The following is a 17,161-nucleotide window of genomic DNA, read 5'->3' on the forward strand; positions in this document are numbered from 1 at the left end:
AACTGGAAGGGCGAGTACAAGTGTAAGTACTAACCTGTAGCTGCTTCCCGAAACAGAGTACTTATTAAACGCCATTGAACCAAATTTTTATTACACAGACCAACAATGCACAAAGCCTATGGGTGGCCACGGACCATTGACGCATAGGGTCTTGAACAGCCTTTAAGGCTCCAGTATAATACTGCGTCTTCAGTGAACAGAGGGCCGTGTGTCGCCTTTATTTAAGCAACGCTGGTGTGTGAGCCCCGGGAACTCTTTAGCATGTAGCGTGGCTTTGTCTGAACAGAACTGACAGTCTGCTTTACCTTTGTTGGCTGCATAATGCACATCCAGCATGATTGGCTACTAAAATGACAATCATAACCAACATGCCTTCTTCTGTTTTGCAAAGATATTACTGCAACATCCTTTAAATAGCTCTCTTACATTGTTTCATGGCGTTAAGAGGTACATTTTTGGTCAGTTTAACAGATTTTAACAGTTAAACGCTGTATGGCGGTGTCTATTTTTTACTATTGGGAGATTGAAACCCATCAGAATTAAAAGATTTTGGAATCCTAAAAATTTTCAAGTAATCTTTTTGACGATCAGGTTGTCACTAGGAGTAATCAAATCTACAACTGTTCAAACATAATGAACCAACCAAATGTAACTATAATTATTCCACTTTTACTTACCTCATTATGCTCAACTGAGCAGTTTCAATCACAGAATGTGAATTAGAAGAACATGCCAATCCCCGTCTTTCCATCATGCTCACTCATGCTAAGCCTCATAAAGTGTGAATGGTGATGGAAGTGTGTTGGACAGCTGAAGACTTAACGCAGCCCCGATTCCTCCATCAAAACATCACTACGATCTAATAGTGTGTGTGTGTGTGTGTTTTAGATCTTACCCAGCACTTCCTTTGGTGGCGGTAGACTCAAGCTGAGATTTGAGGCGTGCATGCCGGAGTCGTCGTGTAACTGCGACGCGGCGCCCCCACATTGCAGGGAGCGCACGAGCTCCCGGAGACGGGTCACTTCTTCGTGGAGAGCCTCCACTTCCTGCTGGCGTTGTTGCTTGGCAACAGTGGTCGGGTTCATTTTGAGGTGGAGCACTTGGGTTTTGACGGGATCGTAGTCTCCCTGAGACACACAGAGACATTACGTCAGTCAGCCATCGCTTACACTGGAGGTAGACCCTCTCGGTCCCGTGTACGGAGTATCACCTTCCAAGACCACCAGTATTCAAGCTTTATTTAAAACTGACAGGTGAAAGCACTTTAGACCTTTGGACGACATGGACGAACATTAAGACCAGACCTTAGCTTTGCACAGCCTGCGGCTCCTGTGGCTGCAACTCGCTGGAACATGTGGGGTCAATGAGCAATTACGGGTCAAATGGAAACCAGCACATGATGCAGGTAATACAACTGCTTTGCTTTTATTTTAAAAGTGGTTGATTTGGGGTTTTTTTGCAAACAGTTTGTTTCCTACCAGAGCAATTATACCGTTTCAATCTTCATTTATTTTAACAAGACAGAGATATGGATCCCGAGAATCAGTATACAATAATCTTATTGAATATCACAATAATGATGTGATTTATAATAAATACAAACACCTAAATATATGATGCTAATGTCTACACTTTCAGATTTGTTCCTCCGAATAACAGTGATTCTTCTCTTGCCCCTAATTTTAAACTTCCTGTGACTTGGCCATGTTTTGTTTTTTCACACTGCAACCTCAACCACTCACACATATCACATGCTTCTAATCAGTTTATTCACACGTCTATGATGAGTATATTGCACATTTTGAAAGCATGATGACGACACATTTGCAATATGAGAAATATAAAACTTTGATAAATGCAGACTGAGTTATTAGAGTTTTGACTATGATTTAACCAAGAAATATATATTAACATTACAGAGTGACTCGGCCCTCCATAACAGTTATAGTTTTACATGAGACATTGATATTCTTTATTTATTACTAATACTTTATTGATTATCTTTGTCAGTATTATCATTATTACACATACATATTATCCTCTCTCGCTCTCAGATAGTAATACACACAATGATTGAGGTATTAATTGAAATGACAGTAATGGCAGTACGTCGCAGGAACGCAGTGAGCAGCACACTCATACAAAATTCCATCCAGAACGGTCTGGTTTTACATGTTCCCCTCAATAAAATGAGGTCTTATGAAGAGGGTACCTGTTAATCAGTTTCTTCAATGGAAACAAACCTAAACACAGAACTCTCTTTAGAGACAGGAATAACAAGTGCTACAACGAGAAGCCCTAGACTTCTGTTCTCAACATTATGGAGTCAATGTGGTGGGTCACAAAACAGAGACATTCAACCAACATAGGTGGAAAGGTCTGGAATATGCCGAGATAAAAAAATCTTCCACTCAGGATCTTAGGTTTTTTTTTTTTAGAAGAAGAAGAAGAAGAACTGGTAAATTTCAACTGCATTTGGAAGCACTAAAATATCTGTGGCACGCATCTTAAAAATGCCATTGCCATCACTTAGGATCAAGACTTGAAGGACACATTGAAGTTGATGCCTGACTGAATGGCAGACTGAACCTGCAAGTGGTCTGACCACAGATAAGAAAATCATCCTCTGTAACTTGGCTAGTAAAAGACAATTTTACAACCTGCTTTTAGCCAAATGACTCATTTCCAGCTATTTTTCTGCAAGGCTTCTGCAGTATGGTACTTTCTGATACCGTTTGTTTTAAGTTCTGGTCTGAAATGCTGGGGCCGTCTGCTTCACCAGGCTGCGACCTTCAAGCACACACTGGAGTGGTTTTGCAGCCGAGTGTGAAGCAGCTGAGATGAGACTGTGCACCTTTAAATCGGAGGCCATTGTGCTCTGCTGGGGGAGACGGTGACTTTGCCCCTCTGGTGGGAAGACAGACAGTGCCCCAAGTGAAGGAGTTCATGCATCTTGAATTGTTCATGAGTGGCAGCAGACAGGAACAGGAGATCGACAGGCGGATTTCGAGTTGTGTCTGCAGTGATGCGGACATTGTACTAATCTGATGTGATGAAAAAAAAAAAAGAAGAAAAAAAAAAAGAGTCGGGCCACAAAGCAAAGCTTTCAATTTACCAGTCAATCTCCGTCCCTGTCCTCACCTGCAGTCATGACCTCTGGGTAGTGACCGAAAGAATGAGATTGCAGATACGGGCGGCCGGAATGAGTTTCACCTGTAAGGTCTGTCATCTTGCATAAGAGGACAGGCAGAGGTGCTCAGACATTGGAAAGGACCTTAGAGTCGACCTGCTGCAAACTCACACTGGAACGAGTCTGTTGAAGAGGACTGGAAATACAACCAGAATGGACATGTGTTCGAATATTGTATATGCCTCCAAAGTGCACAAACACTGCTCCATATCACAGTTGTACTAAGCTCATTTCATAAACTGCCACGGCCATCAGTCTCAATCTGTGCAGTCTTTGCATTCACTGTTCCGATCGTCCTTCCGCAAGTACATCCTTCCATCATATTACAGATAACATCATTTCCCAGAACACCTTGTGGGAACTTTTTCACATTTGGCACATATGTTCACTCTCACTTGAGTGTGCTGTGATTAAGTTTTGGTGGCCAGAGATCAAGGTTATCTCACGTCGCCTTGTTGATACAGTATCTCAGTGACGCGTAGAGGAAATTTCTTTGGCACAAACATTCACGCCGACTCAAGAATCAGGTGATTAGTTTTAGAGTTTCAGGGTTACTACGTGCTTTTATGTTAACGCAATCCCAACCTTGTAGCGATTTCTTCAAAACCATTGTAAAATAAGTGAGACGTTATGGATATCAACATTCACATTGCCCGAGACCATCCATGTGTACCCGTAATACATTTGTCCTGACTGGAACTTTGCCTGTTGTCAAAGCAGTAACTGCAGTTCATTTTCATGGCATGGTTGTTCCAGACTGGATGGTGTGAGTATTTCACAAATTACTGATATACTGAGATTTTCATGCACAATCATCTACAGAATGGTTTGGAAAAAGAGGAAAGATCAAAAGATTAGAAAAATGTTGCCTGGTCTGATGAGTTTTGATTTTCTTTTTGGTTTTCTGCAGCAACTTTTCAGATGGTGAGATCAGAATTTCACAGAAACACGAAAGCATGGATCCATTCATATTTCAGGGGTTCATGATGTTGGTGGCTGTCGTGCAGCGGTTTGGGGGATGTTTTCTTAACAAAAGTTGGGACCCTCAGTCAGCAAGAATGCTCGGGTACGCTGTGGCATTTGAACAAAGATCAATTGAAACAACTACCCCTGCACGAACACAGAGTACCCATCTTCCGGAAGCTACTTCCAACGGAATAATGTGCTATGTTGCACAGTTCAAATGATCTCAAGCTGGCTTGAATAGATATGATCAAAAGACCTCCATCAGATTGCAATCCAATAGAACATCTTTTAAACATGGTGAAACGGGACATATGCATCAAGATGTCCAGATGGCAAATCTAACGGAACTACGTGATTCTGCCACGTCAATGTAAAGCAAGAACTGTAGCACGTCGTTTAATCTAGTAATAAGGTCACAAAGCATTTAAATATGGACAGTGAATGTGCAGAGAGCACATCAAATAGTTTAAACACCATGGAGAGCATGGCTGCAAAGTTGAAAAAAAAAATGTAGAAAAACAGTTTTTTTGTAAGGCAATCTTACAATCTTACATAAATGCTCACATTTATTCATGTCATTGCAAGCATGGACATGAAACAATGCATGTATGCAAGCAGGTGTACAAAAGTCAAATTCAAGTTCTTTTTTTATATCAGCTTTTTATATTTTTACGGCAATTGTATTCCTGTGTAACCTTCTGACTGCTGTTTACCTTGCCTGCCAAAATCCTCTCCAGAAAAGAACCAGGAGAGTACAGTGAAGTCATGACTATCCTACAACCCACCTGCTTCATTTCCCATTGCGCTGCGCTTTGACCTCACAAGCAAACAGCGCAAGAGTCTGCACATGAAATACACTTCATACACTTTTGAAGAAAGCCTTTTTGTGATTGAGGTAGGAAGTATTTTGGTTATTAAACTGTTTAGGTAATTGTCAATTTTAGTGTCGTCTTTGAATCACAAAAAAAAAAAACTTTAAGCCACGATAAAGTTGCTTTGGTACGCACTAGTTTATAGACGCGTTTACCCAATCGTGTAGTCTCCGAACCCCTCTGTGCGATAAATTCTAAATTCAATTAGATTAAAATGTTCCCTTCTAGATAAACTTGTTTGGAAAGGTGTTAAGTGAACTTTGCTGGCTGCAGTCGGAGGTGTTCTCAAATTGAAGTTCATTAGCCTCGGGGGTTTCTAATGTTTATCGTCCTTGATATAATCGGGTTGGAAACATTATTAGAGAGTTGTTACGTTCCAAGCTTATCCTAGATATCGGTATTAGGGTACAACCAGGCGCATTTTCATGGATTGCATCGTCGACAATAGAGCCAATCAAAAAGCAATCCATATTTCATAGTGTGTCACACTGCGTGTTGTTCACCTCAGCCTGCTGCTGCGCTGCTCTCCCCCAAGACAGGGGGCTCCAAACTGAGAGCATTTCGTTGCACCTCAGTGTGAAAATTGGGTGTGTTTGAATGTAGAGAAGTTATTTGGTCACACCGATGATTGAGTGTGTTTCGACACTCAGGTTGGCAAAATTCAGTAAGCCGCTTAGCTTTAGTGGCAGGTGAACAGAACCTAATCAGCTGGCAACGGGAGTGCACTGTATTTACTGCCACAATACATCTGCAAGTAACACAACAGGCTGGGGTTTGTTTTTTTTTCTCTACACCAAAAGAAAGAAAAAGGCAGCTCCCTGGAGTCTTAATGGATTGTTTTTTAGTTAATTCATGGAAGTTAATTTGAGTGATAAGTTTGAAATACTCAGTGGTTTCTGAACTGGGTTAGGGATTCGTTTTCGTCATCAGAGATCAATGGGGGCTTGAAGCTGTGCCCTGTCAGAGCTGATCAGAACAGATGTGCAAATAAAGTAAATCATATTAACACGCTATCTAGAAATGAAACTTCACAGGCATTGATTGTACCATTAGATGTATTTCATTGTTAAAAACTATGGAAAGCATGCTGATTTGATCATTTTACGCTACAAGTATGGAGTTAGTGCTTTTCATTAAATTAGTAGTAATGAGACTCCATTAGGTGATGTTTCGAGTGAAAATGCATAATTTTTTCATTTTCAATCCAGACAACAATGTCTGTTTACATGGAAACAGCATAAACACTGAATAAGATGTCGTTTTCATGTAAGGCCACCAGCGAGTGCTGTTTGTTTTTGTAATGAAACCACACACACGTGTACACAGACAACTCTACGTTATGAACAATAACAATGGCGAGTGCGTGGCCATTTGTAAGGACAGACGACGAAGTCGGATTGCTTTTTCTGGTGACTCGCCTATAAAGCTTCAAGTCCCAGGGGAATACGGACTGGAAGTCATGACGCTCTGGTGGCCGCCATTATTGGTATTGTCCATCTATTTGCGCATGTTCAGAAGAACCGCTTTCTACCGCTGTGGTGCGCATTGCACAGTAAAAGCATCTCTGCACGCTACATGGGGGTGTTTTCAGAAGGTTGTGTTTTACTTTAAGATTAGCGTTCAAATTTATTGCCATTACACATATACAACTGTAGTGGAGCGAAAAGTCGTCTGGCATCCAATCCAGAAGTGCAACATTATACACAGGGTATATGAATATAGGATGAATATAGACTAAATGCAGGACTATATTTCTTACCGATCACCTTAAAGGTGTTAAACAGCATTCCTCTAGGCTCCATTACTGATTACTTAACTAGGTTGCCTGGTGACTAAAGGGAACTTGACTGTTGAGTTTCCTGTGGTACGGAGCCACTCTGGGTCTGTGGTGTCTTTCAAATCACAGTTTGAAACTTTTTCTCTTTCATAAAGCTTTTAGAGTTGTGCAATCATTTATTATACAACCACAATCCTAAAAAAAATAAAGTTGTCCTTTCCTGCTAAATGTTGATTAAAGCAGAATGCAATGATTTGCAAAACAAACCTATATTTTATTCTTTACATCTGAAAAAAACAACAAAATATCACCCCCCCTTGATGGCAAGAACACATCTCACTGGGCAGCTGTGGCCCGGTCGATAGAGCGGTCGTCTCCCAATTGGAAGGTTGTCGGTTCAATTACCAGCTCCGCTGTCGACATGACAAAGTGCCCTTGAGCAATACACTGAACCCCAAACTGCTGCCAGTGGATGGACTCAGTGCCTGGCATGGCAGCAGCCTCCATTGGTGAGTGAATGTGCTTGTGAATGGGTGAATGTGATTAACAGTGGGGACTGCTTCCGCTGTGTATAAGCACTACATAAGTGAAATCCATTTTAAAAGTTGTGAAAGCCGGAACAAAGTGCTTGAAAAGTAATTTGCTTACATCAACAACATCTGGAGCGGCATGTGGCAACCAATTAGGCTACTTGGCAACATATCAGCACTAAAACTCTATATAAAGAGATTTCAACGAGGCACAGTCTCTCGGAGGAAAGGACACACATTAGGGAAGGTTAATACTTCGATGACAAACCAACTAAAAATTGTGGGAGAATTTCAGATAAATATTCCTTAAAATTCACTTGAAGATCACAACATCGTCATCAAAAGATAAGATTCAGAAAATCAAGCAAGGAGGATGAAGGGGAAAATTGGATGCTGGGGCGCTTCAAGCCTTCAGGTGGCACTCCATTAAAATCAGCCTCTAATCTCCACTGGATATCACTGCATGGGCTCAGCAACATTTCCAGAAATTACCGTCTGTGAACACAGGCAACAGTGTGATTCATGCAAAGTCTTCTCGGACCAAATCTCATTTGAAACGGTCTGAGCCGGGATGGCACACTGTTCTGTGGTCAGCTGAATCAAACATTGACATTTATTTAGAGAACCATGGACTCGACTAGATCATGTAGACTAAAGAAAATAAGAAGCCTCCAGCTTGTTATGGGCAGACAGTTTAAAAGCCTGCATTTGTCATGGTTTGAGGTGACATTGTTCCTGCTTCAGACTAACGTCCCAAACACCCGATACTGCTTTCCTCACTTCTCGTCTTTTAACAACCGTGAACAAAGTGAGGAGATGATACGACACCTGGGGTGTCAAACATCAGGCCCGTAGGCCAAAACCGGCCATCAAGAGGCCCTAACATGGAGAGAACCAACGCAAGACCCAAAACACAGGATTTGTAATATTATTCTGAAAAGTACTATACAAACACAGGTTTATCTTATTTTTTATTGTGATTTAAGTGCTTGGATTCAATTTTGTGGCCCTGACGATGATTGAAGTTTCCCATTTCTTCTGTACATGACAGCAAGGACAAAAATCTAAACCTGAAGGTTAAAACTGAGGTGCCATTTCTTCATGGCATGCATTGACTTCGTCTCAGTCTTGTTCATTTATTTACTATTTTTGTCATGAGGTCTGGGTGAACAAGAAGAGAGTATCTTCGCTTAGCTAAATGCCAATATGAAGACACACACATCCATGCACACACACACACACACACCAATCTGAGTTCTTGATTACTGGCTAAATTAGATTCCATGTGCCCCTGAGCAATGGCTGCCAAATAAACTGGGGGGGGGGGGGGGGGGGCGGCGACAGTGTACAACACATAAAATAACACGGTGAAAACAAAGGAGGCAGCGGGGTTGCCTTCGGTGCAAGACAGCAACATGGACCAAGATGAAGAAGAAAAACCTCACAGGTTCAGAAATTTCCGACAAACTGTTTCCAGCACACGTCACAGCCAAATAAAGCCCAGGTTTATTTTCTTCTGGCATGAACCTTTTCCAGTCCTACATCTGTATACAAACAGTTTATTTTCAGGCTCTGTGTGCGTGTGTGTGTGTGTGTGTGTAGAAACAGTAAATGGCTAGCCTAAATAAAAATGCAGCCAACAGCTACATCCTGTAGAAAACCTTTAGATCTTTCAAACATACTTCCTTTAAATTAGGTCAAGCTAAAGAAAATTGGAGTGATTTGACGACGGAGTTCATATTTCACCGTCTTGATGCCTGGACTGAGCTGAAGGGCAAAGTTTTAATTGACACGCTGAATGGGGAATGAAAAACAGCAAAGGAAACTTATTTTTCATCAACATTAAAGCACGATAATAATTTTTTAATTGCCTGAACTTGCTTCATGCATCAAACTTAAGTGAGCAAATGGAGAGGGGTCATTTTTCTTGTCTTTATCCATTTTAATATCTAGAGAAAAAAAAGAGGACAAATTAATCACGTGAATAAATGTGATGCATACGAGGCAAAGAAAATGCCTATATTTAAATGGAACGAAAGAAAGAACTATCTGCACAATGAATGAAGTTATTATTACCCATTGCTCTGTATGTATGCCCTCATTTGAGGGGAGAAGAAGAACTGGGGCATTATGTGGTTATAAATTATAATTTAGTTCGTGCTGCAGAAACAGAAACATGTCAAAGTACCTGCGTTTCAAAGCATGCAAGCAAAGTGCTGAATATTACAGTATTACACATGGCCTATTTTGTAGTGTGTGTGTGTGTGTTGGCTTGCATATATACAGCCTGCTCCTGTGCACAGTATTTACAGTGCAGCAAGGTGGAGTGCCATTGTCAGCGCCCGAGGCTACATATCTCTTATTCATAGAACAACAATAACAACACATCTAATACCACGGAGCAGTGGCGGCTATAAAAAAAAAACAGTAAGGGAACAGGGAGCAGGGAGCAAAAGATCAAAAACATGGAATATAAAACAAAGGGAGGGTGTGAAGTTGGGAACGGGTGTGGTCTGAATCCATGGAACAACGGTTTTTAACACCACAGTACAAACCCGGTGTCATCCCAGATAGACGCTTCCCAGTTAGACGCTAGTGTTTATTTACCAGATAGACGCTTCCCAGTTAGACGCCTTATTAGAATAAGTTAATTATTTGTAACATTTCAGTGACCTAGGATGAATAGTAATGTATTTTTTACACATAAAGACACATAGTCCCTTTGAAAAAGTAGCTCAACATTGGTTTCAAATCACGGCCAGGGAAAGAAAAGAAAGAAAGAAAAAGCCGGGTCTCTTGGTCCCAATGTCTGACGCATATACAGTATATCGGTCAAAAAATGCGTCATGAAGATGAAAAAAATCCTACAAGTTGCTCTGGACTATGTCGCATTTCTTTGGAAATGAAATTCACAATTCAACCCATGAATAAAAATACACAATAGCACACAGAGTTTGAACGGGTGTTGTCATGGCCCTGGCTCTCCAGGCCTGTGTGACTGGCCGGGAACAATATAATAAGTCGCTCCCTCAAGTTAACAATAGGAGGGAACGAGATGATTTAATTACGTCGGTGAAATCAGTGACGTACGACGTTCTGGAGTGACGCAATGACGTGGCTCTCACTTGGCTCCATTGACAATGGAAAAACAACCGGTTCTTTGGCGGTGCTCATTTAAGAACTGGCCCTGGAACCGGCCCTGAACTAGAACCTGGTTCTTTTTGGTGGAAAAGCCCTAACTGAGAGCTTTTTTTTATTTTTTTTTATAAACAATTTAGTTATTAGTTAAGCAGAATTGAGAAATGCATGTGGTAGCCTCAGCACTGAATCTGTTTCTAATTGCGGTTTATCCGTTTAGACTGCAGTAAGTGCAAGGCAGTCCCAGACAAGGTTCCCAATGACAACTAATTTCTCAAGGATATCCCGAGGCCCTGTTTACACGACAACGGAAAACTTTCATTGGGTTTCAGGTGTTTACACGGCAACAGTGTTCAGAGCCACTGAAAACGGGACTTTTTGAAAAAGGCTTCCAGAGTGTAACTGTCCAAAAATGCTCAGACTTTGTGTAAATGGGGAGAAATGCAACTTTTAGAAAACGGTCCCTGAAAATGCGACTTTTTGAAAATGCCCCGACTCCGTGTAGATGGAGGAAAATGCAACTTTTACAAAACTTTTCTACAAGTGTGTGGTTTCATTACAAAAACAGACAACAGCATCCACGAGTGGCCCAACATGAAAACGACATCGTTTTTAGCATTTATGCGGTTTCTGTTTAAACTGCTATCATTTCCACTTTGCTGTGTAAACAGACTTTTCTGAAACAAAAACACACAAAAAAAAAGATACATTTTCACTTGAAACGTTGTTGCCTAAACTGGGCTTACTTACATACTGAAGTCGGTACCAGCCACTGGGGACACGGTGATGGAACAGGTGACACACTAATGGTGAATGAGCGCGTACGAGTGTGAGAGGGAGAGGAGGGGTACTGTCGGCTTTAAACCGCGTAGAGTAATAAAGTAAAGATGACTAGAGAGTGACGGCGCTTCTGCCAGTGAGTCAGACTGGAGGCTCTGCAGCTCGGCCTCGGCAGTTTTAAATCCCTCTCCTGGGGAAATCAGAGATGCATTTTGAGGTTAAATTCAAATGAGCAAAACTCTTGGGATTTATTGTGGCAATCTCAAAACGGTGGCGCGGGGAACAAATTTCATTTGTGGAGCAAACACCGCTTGAAAAGTCAGTTTTGTTTAAAGTTAACAAATGAAAATCAAAACACTTCCAAACAAACTTGTCCTTGTGGCTCAGGCTGATGCAGAAACCGCACCGTCACCTACTTTGGTTTTCATAATGAAAATTGCTCAACAGAGATCTTGTTTTCAACATTTCATTGTGTTAATGCGTCACAAGTCTACTATTAAGGAGGAAAAATGAATGAGTCATTTGTTGAGAACAATATGAAAAACATCTCTACAGCTCCATTACTCAGCAAACACAACGATGCTTTTTTTTTTTTTTTTACCATGTAATGGCATGTAAATGGAGACTCAATAATTACATAAATGTTTTTAGTGTTCAATTTTGCAATAAGACAAACATATGGACATCTATGTCTCAAAAGTTGTTGTTTTTTTTATTGGAAGGTGTGGCATCCTCTGACCTTAAACTACACCTTTCTATGATAAATTGTACTTTTCTGTATAACTATGTATGTTTTTCTTTTTTCTTGCTTCTACACTTTGAAAATTAAATAAAACAAAATTAAGATCATTAAATTATCTTATTTGTTTCTGTTTTTAGTGCTGTTAAGCACCTTGTGACTCATGTCTGGGAAAGGTGCTATATAAATAAAATGCTATTCTATTGTATTTTATGAGCATGAAGTGGACGCCAACACAACACTGGAAGTCAGTTGTACAGATCAATGAGTGCAGCAGGGAGAATTTTTCTTGATTTTATCCAGTTATTCCTTGATGTGTTGGGGCAGTGGTTCGCTCTCTCCCCTCACAGGGAGAATGTCGTGGGTTCAAGTACGGCCAGGGGCCTGTGTGTGGAGTTTGCATGTTCTCCCCATATGTGCCTGGGTTTTCTCCGGGTACTCCGGTTTCCTTCGACAGTCCAAAAACATGCACGTGAGGTTGAATGGCGACACTAAATTGCCCCGAGGTGTGAATGTGAATGTGAGTTTGTGTGGTTGTCTGTCTGTCTATGTGTGTGTGCCCTGTGATAGACTGGCAACCTGTCCAGGTGCATCCTGCCATCACTTATAGTGAGCTGGGATCGCCTCCAGCAGCCTGCAACCCAGAACAGGATAAGCGGGGATGGGTGGATGGATGGATTTCTTGGTGTGTGCCGTGAACACTGTCACACTGGAGACTCGTGATGTGTTTTTTTTTTTAATCAGTGTTGAACTTTTTGCACATAATTTCTTGCATGTGTTGCTCAAATGAGTGTTGCATGAATGCAGATGATCATGCATTGGCCTTAGACTCTTTAAAAATCCATGTCATCTGGATGCACAATTAATTCACACTTTGTCATTAGCCAGTGTTGATATTAAATTATTCAATTTCTGGAACAAACGTTTCAGGGGAAATTTATCTTAAATTTAATCTCATATTTTAATCATGTTTGAGCATTTAGGCTTGGGTAGGGCAGCTGTTTTTATTATTTTTAAGGGGTCGTTGACATTCTTGAGTTTAGAATGGCTCTTACTACGCTCTCAGATCTCCCGAGCTTTTCTTTTTCTGTTCGTGGCACTTTCTGCAGATGGTTTGAAAGTACAAATATATTCTCTGCATTCAAGGAGCCACAGTGTTGTATCTGCCAGCTGTGGGATTCGAACCTGCAACCCCGCCATCACAAACTCACTTTTCTTCGGTAGATGTTTGTCTGATTTACTGTAAGATAACAGTCACTGCTTGCCAAATATTAGCTTTGTGATTGTACCTGATTGACTTATTGTTTTTAGTAACGCAATCAGCAGTGACACAGCAGCAGATAATCGTTTTATTTCACTAAACTTCTTTATTCCTTATTACATTACTGTCCTTGTTGAAAAATAGTCCAATTCTAAAAGATGCTTGTCAGCCAATAGTACTACTACTGAGAAGCTTTGGACACAGTTTCCAACCACAGACATAAAGCAATAAATACATTAAGTCAATCAGGTACAATCACAAAGCTAATATTTGGCAAGCAGTGACTGTTATCTTACAGTAAATCAGACAATCTACCTCAAGGAAAACCAAAACTGAGGTGTTTCTGCAAAGTGACCACAGTGTGATGTCAGCTGGAAAACAAAAACCCTACTGGGGCCTCCTGTGACGTGAGCTGGCAATAATGAACAAGGGGCAGCTGCTGAGTGGCTACCATGTCCAACTAAAGAACGATAGCTATATCTACTAGCTTTTCCTGCCGGGGTAAAATCTGAGCGCGATCGTCTTGCTGCAACACTGATGTTATGACCCGGCCTTTTGGATGGCGCCAAGGGAAGTCCATCGGTCTCTAGTGCGATGTAAACAAAAATCCATTGGACTCAAGGCCACAGCATGCACTGTACACAGCCATTTTGATTGAAGTGGGATAACTCCTCGCAAGCATCCCTTGGTAAAATGTTTAGTGATGCTTGAGTAACTGCACAAAGCACTGATTTGTGAAGGCCCATGATTCTCTGAAACACTGTAAGAACTAGAAGTCAGCATAGGTTTATCAGCAAAGGATAAGGTTGTGATGTCAACTTTGGATTTCCTGATGTAAAATGCATAATGCCAAGCAGCAGAAATAAACCAAATACTGAAATATGCTGGCCCCAAGTGGTTCCTAAGAGTCCACAAAGTGACCCTGTGAATACCTACAGGTCCAAGTGGTATTTCAGAAAAGCTCAAGTCTGTACGGCTTTCATAAATCTTGTCCAAATGGTATTAGTTTCAGAATCTCTGACAGGCTGTGCCATGAGACGTGAACCATGGAGAGCTTGTAGATAAGCAACGTGAGATTAAGGTCAGATATGAAAAGCTTGAAGGCAAAGGTCCACAGCGCAGTAACATGTTCCATGGTTGACTGAGCTTTAAGACCCCCTCTTCCTTTCTTAGTAGCAAACCTTTAGCACATGTACAGGAGCGCTGTGCGGAAGCCCTCCTCGGAAATAACGGGGATGCTCAATATGTCATCGCTTTTCCTTGTGAGACAGGTTGACCACCTGTATGAACCAAGCGTGACAGCCTGACCTTTCCAGAGTCTTCCGGCTGGTAATTAGACTCCTGCTTACTTGATGTATTGGCAGAACACAAGACTGATGGGTCTTCTCTACTTTCCATGTCAGATATCTTTTTATGACAGGATATGGCTGCAACATCTACAGACAAGAATCGATCCACGATGTGAAATAGGGATCTCAAGAATAAACACGTTCTAAGTGCAGTTCAAGTGAAGCAAAAAAAATAATTCAAAATATTGGATCTTCAAATGTTTTTCTTCCACATAATTTTTCAACACATCTATATTCTTCACAGATGAGAGCTGCAGGCACTGTGGCCAATCTGAAAGTGTGAACGGCATATTACATCCTGGACACCATTTCGAATTGATCTTACATGCATGTGAGATTAATTAGAAATCAAGAATGGGAGGATGTGGAAGTACAGAGGGAAAATGCACAAAGACAAAGGAAGAACATGTAAAATCTTACTGCGAGGCAGCAAAAGACCCAGTCACTGCTCCACTATACCACCCCCACATGACCGTTATTACTGACATTTCTCTCTGAGCAGGCTGAAGGGAGATTAGACATTAGTTTCTCAATACCCTGGATCGTTTCAATGATTTATTAGATGGAACCAAGTAGCATCTGGCATCGTCTCTTCTAGTCAAAAGTCAGAATGCCGTTATCAGTTTTACTCAGAAATGTCACCAGTTTCTCTTCAACTCAAGCCAATGTGCAGCCGCTCACTTTACATACTCCATGATGGGTGTGATGGGAAGATATCTGAAGTTCATTCACTGACACTGGGAAGGCAGGATTAGCAGAGTGGGGGCCAGTAAGCACAAAGAAAAGACATGAGTGCCTTTCAAACAATATTGCTGCTTTTCTTCAGTCTTCACTGATCCCGTTTTTTGTTTTGTTTTTCTCTATGCCTTTGAAATCTCTATTAAAATATGCATCTTTTACAGCATGGTACTAAACAGTCTCTGTGAAAACGGAGCGTGAGCATCTGAATAAATTGAGACATAAGTACACTTGCTGTGTTTTCTCAGTTCTGAACTGTTGTAATTAAATATTGAATAATGTCCGGAAATGTCCTTTATCAAGATGCCGTTTCTTTTGTACACTGATCATCTATAACAATATGACCACCAGTCTAATATTGTACGGCTCGCCCTTCTACAGCTCTATAATGCATCTCATTGTCACGAACATCATCACACTGTGTAGACCTTTACGTGATAACCAGCATTACTTCTAAAGCAGTTTAACGTAAAGTAGCTTGTCTGCTGTATCACACCACACGGGTCAGCCTTTAATCCACACGTACATCAATGATCCTTGGCCAGCCATGATTTCTTGGACCAGTTTAGATTAATGCCGACGACTGCGGACTGGAAAGATCCTCTAAGAGCTGTAGCTTTGGAGACGCTCTGACTTAAAAAAAATCAATGTTTCCTTGTCAAACTCACTCAAATCCTTTGCAGGTTTTTTTATTTTGTTCCCAACACATCAACTTTGAGGGTAAAATATTCACTTGCTGCAGGATGTGTCCAAATCCACTAAAAGGTGCTATGATGAAAAAAATCATCTATAATATTGACTCTGTCTGTTAGTGGTTATAATGTTTTCGCTTTCTCAATATAAACGTAACTGGACCCAAAAGTGGAAAGTACGAGCACAGACAATAGTAGTACAGTATTTCTCAAAAATAGTTGAGCTGTTCCTTGTTGTGGTTGCAGGTGGACACGTGTTACAGCCACCATACAAACAGAAAAAGCATGTCTCAATATGGACATGAGGCTGCAACACATAAAGAGGAAACCACAATCTAATTATCTGCAAACTTTGTCATTTCACCCATAGCGTTCAGTAAAAGCACAAACAAACTAAATGGAAACAAAGGGGGTCTGGAGACCCTGAATAAAAACATAAAAAAAAAAAAAAAAGGATAGACCAACCAGTCTGGGCCATTGCTCCCAGCATTTCCCCCTAACTTACCTAAAACAGAACTCAAACATGAAATTAAAAAAGAGACGAATAATGGAAATACCAGCAATCTGCAGGACTAACTAAGGCCCAGTTTATGTGTCTTTTTGAAAACGATCTCCATTTGCACAGAAACGGCAGAAATGCTGAAAACAATGCCGTTTTCATGTTGGACCACTAGTGGCTGCTGTTGATTGTTTTTGTAATAAAGCCACACACACATGAATGCAGAAAACAACACGCGAGGAACATTAACAATGCTGACACTTGTATGGACAGACAACAAAGTCTCAACTCAACTATCAAACCAGCAAGTTCCAGAGTTCTAGAGTTGGACCTTTGAGTTGTAAATCATGTCTTTTTGCCTTCTGCAGTCAGGTCTAGAAGAGGCTGCAGAGCTGAAGTGAAAACATTGGAAGGCCATATAGCTGGAAACTCAAACAGTTCAACTGCTTCCTAGTGTGTGTTTGTCTGCTCATAAGCAGAAATCATGAGCAGGTTATTAAGAAGTTATCAACCTGTTTGAGGCAGCCATGTATGATGCTCCATCTGATAGTTAGCATTCCATTGTGAGATCAATACTGACAGTAGATTGTGCAGTCATAATGCGAAAGGTTAGCAGCTCTAAGGTGATCT

The 17,161-nt window shown here is 41.0% G+C and overlaps 1 protein-coding gene across 1 annotated transcript in view; it reads right to left on the reverse strand.

Annotated features, from left to right (window-relative positions):
- mad1l1 (mitotic arrest deficient 1 like 1) overlaps positions 1-17,161 on the reverse strand; it is an 86,453-nt gene that overhangs the window by 35,007 nt on the left and 34,285 nt on the right. Inside the window, exon 16 of the mRNA XM_080462991.1 lies at positions 896-1,127. Within this exon, the coding sequence (XP_080319117.1) occupies positions 896-1,127 (232 nt within the window). The remainder of the gene's footprint in view (positions 1-895; positions 1,128-17,161) is intronic.

Source organism: Lipophrys pholis (genome assembly GCF_963383615.2).
Source record: "Lipophrys pholis genome assembly, chromosome: 5".
Classification (NCBI taxonomy): domain Eukaryota; kingdom Metazoa; phylum Chordata; class Actinopteri; order Blenniiformes; family Blenniidae; genus Lipophrys; species Lipophrys pholis.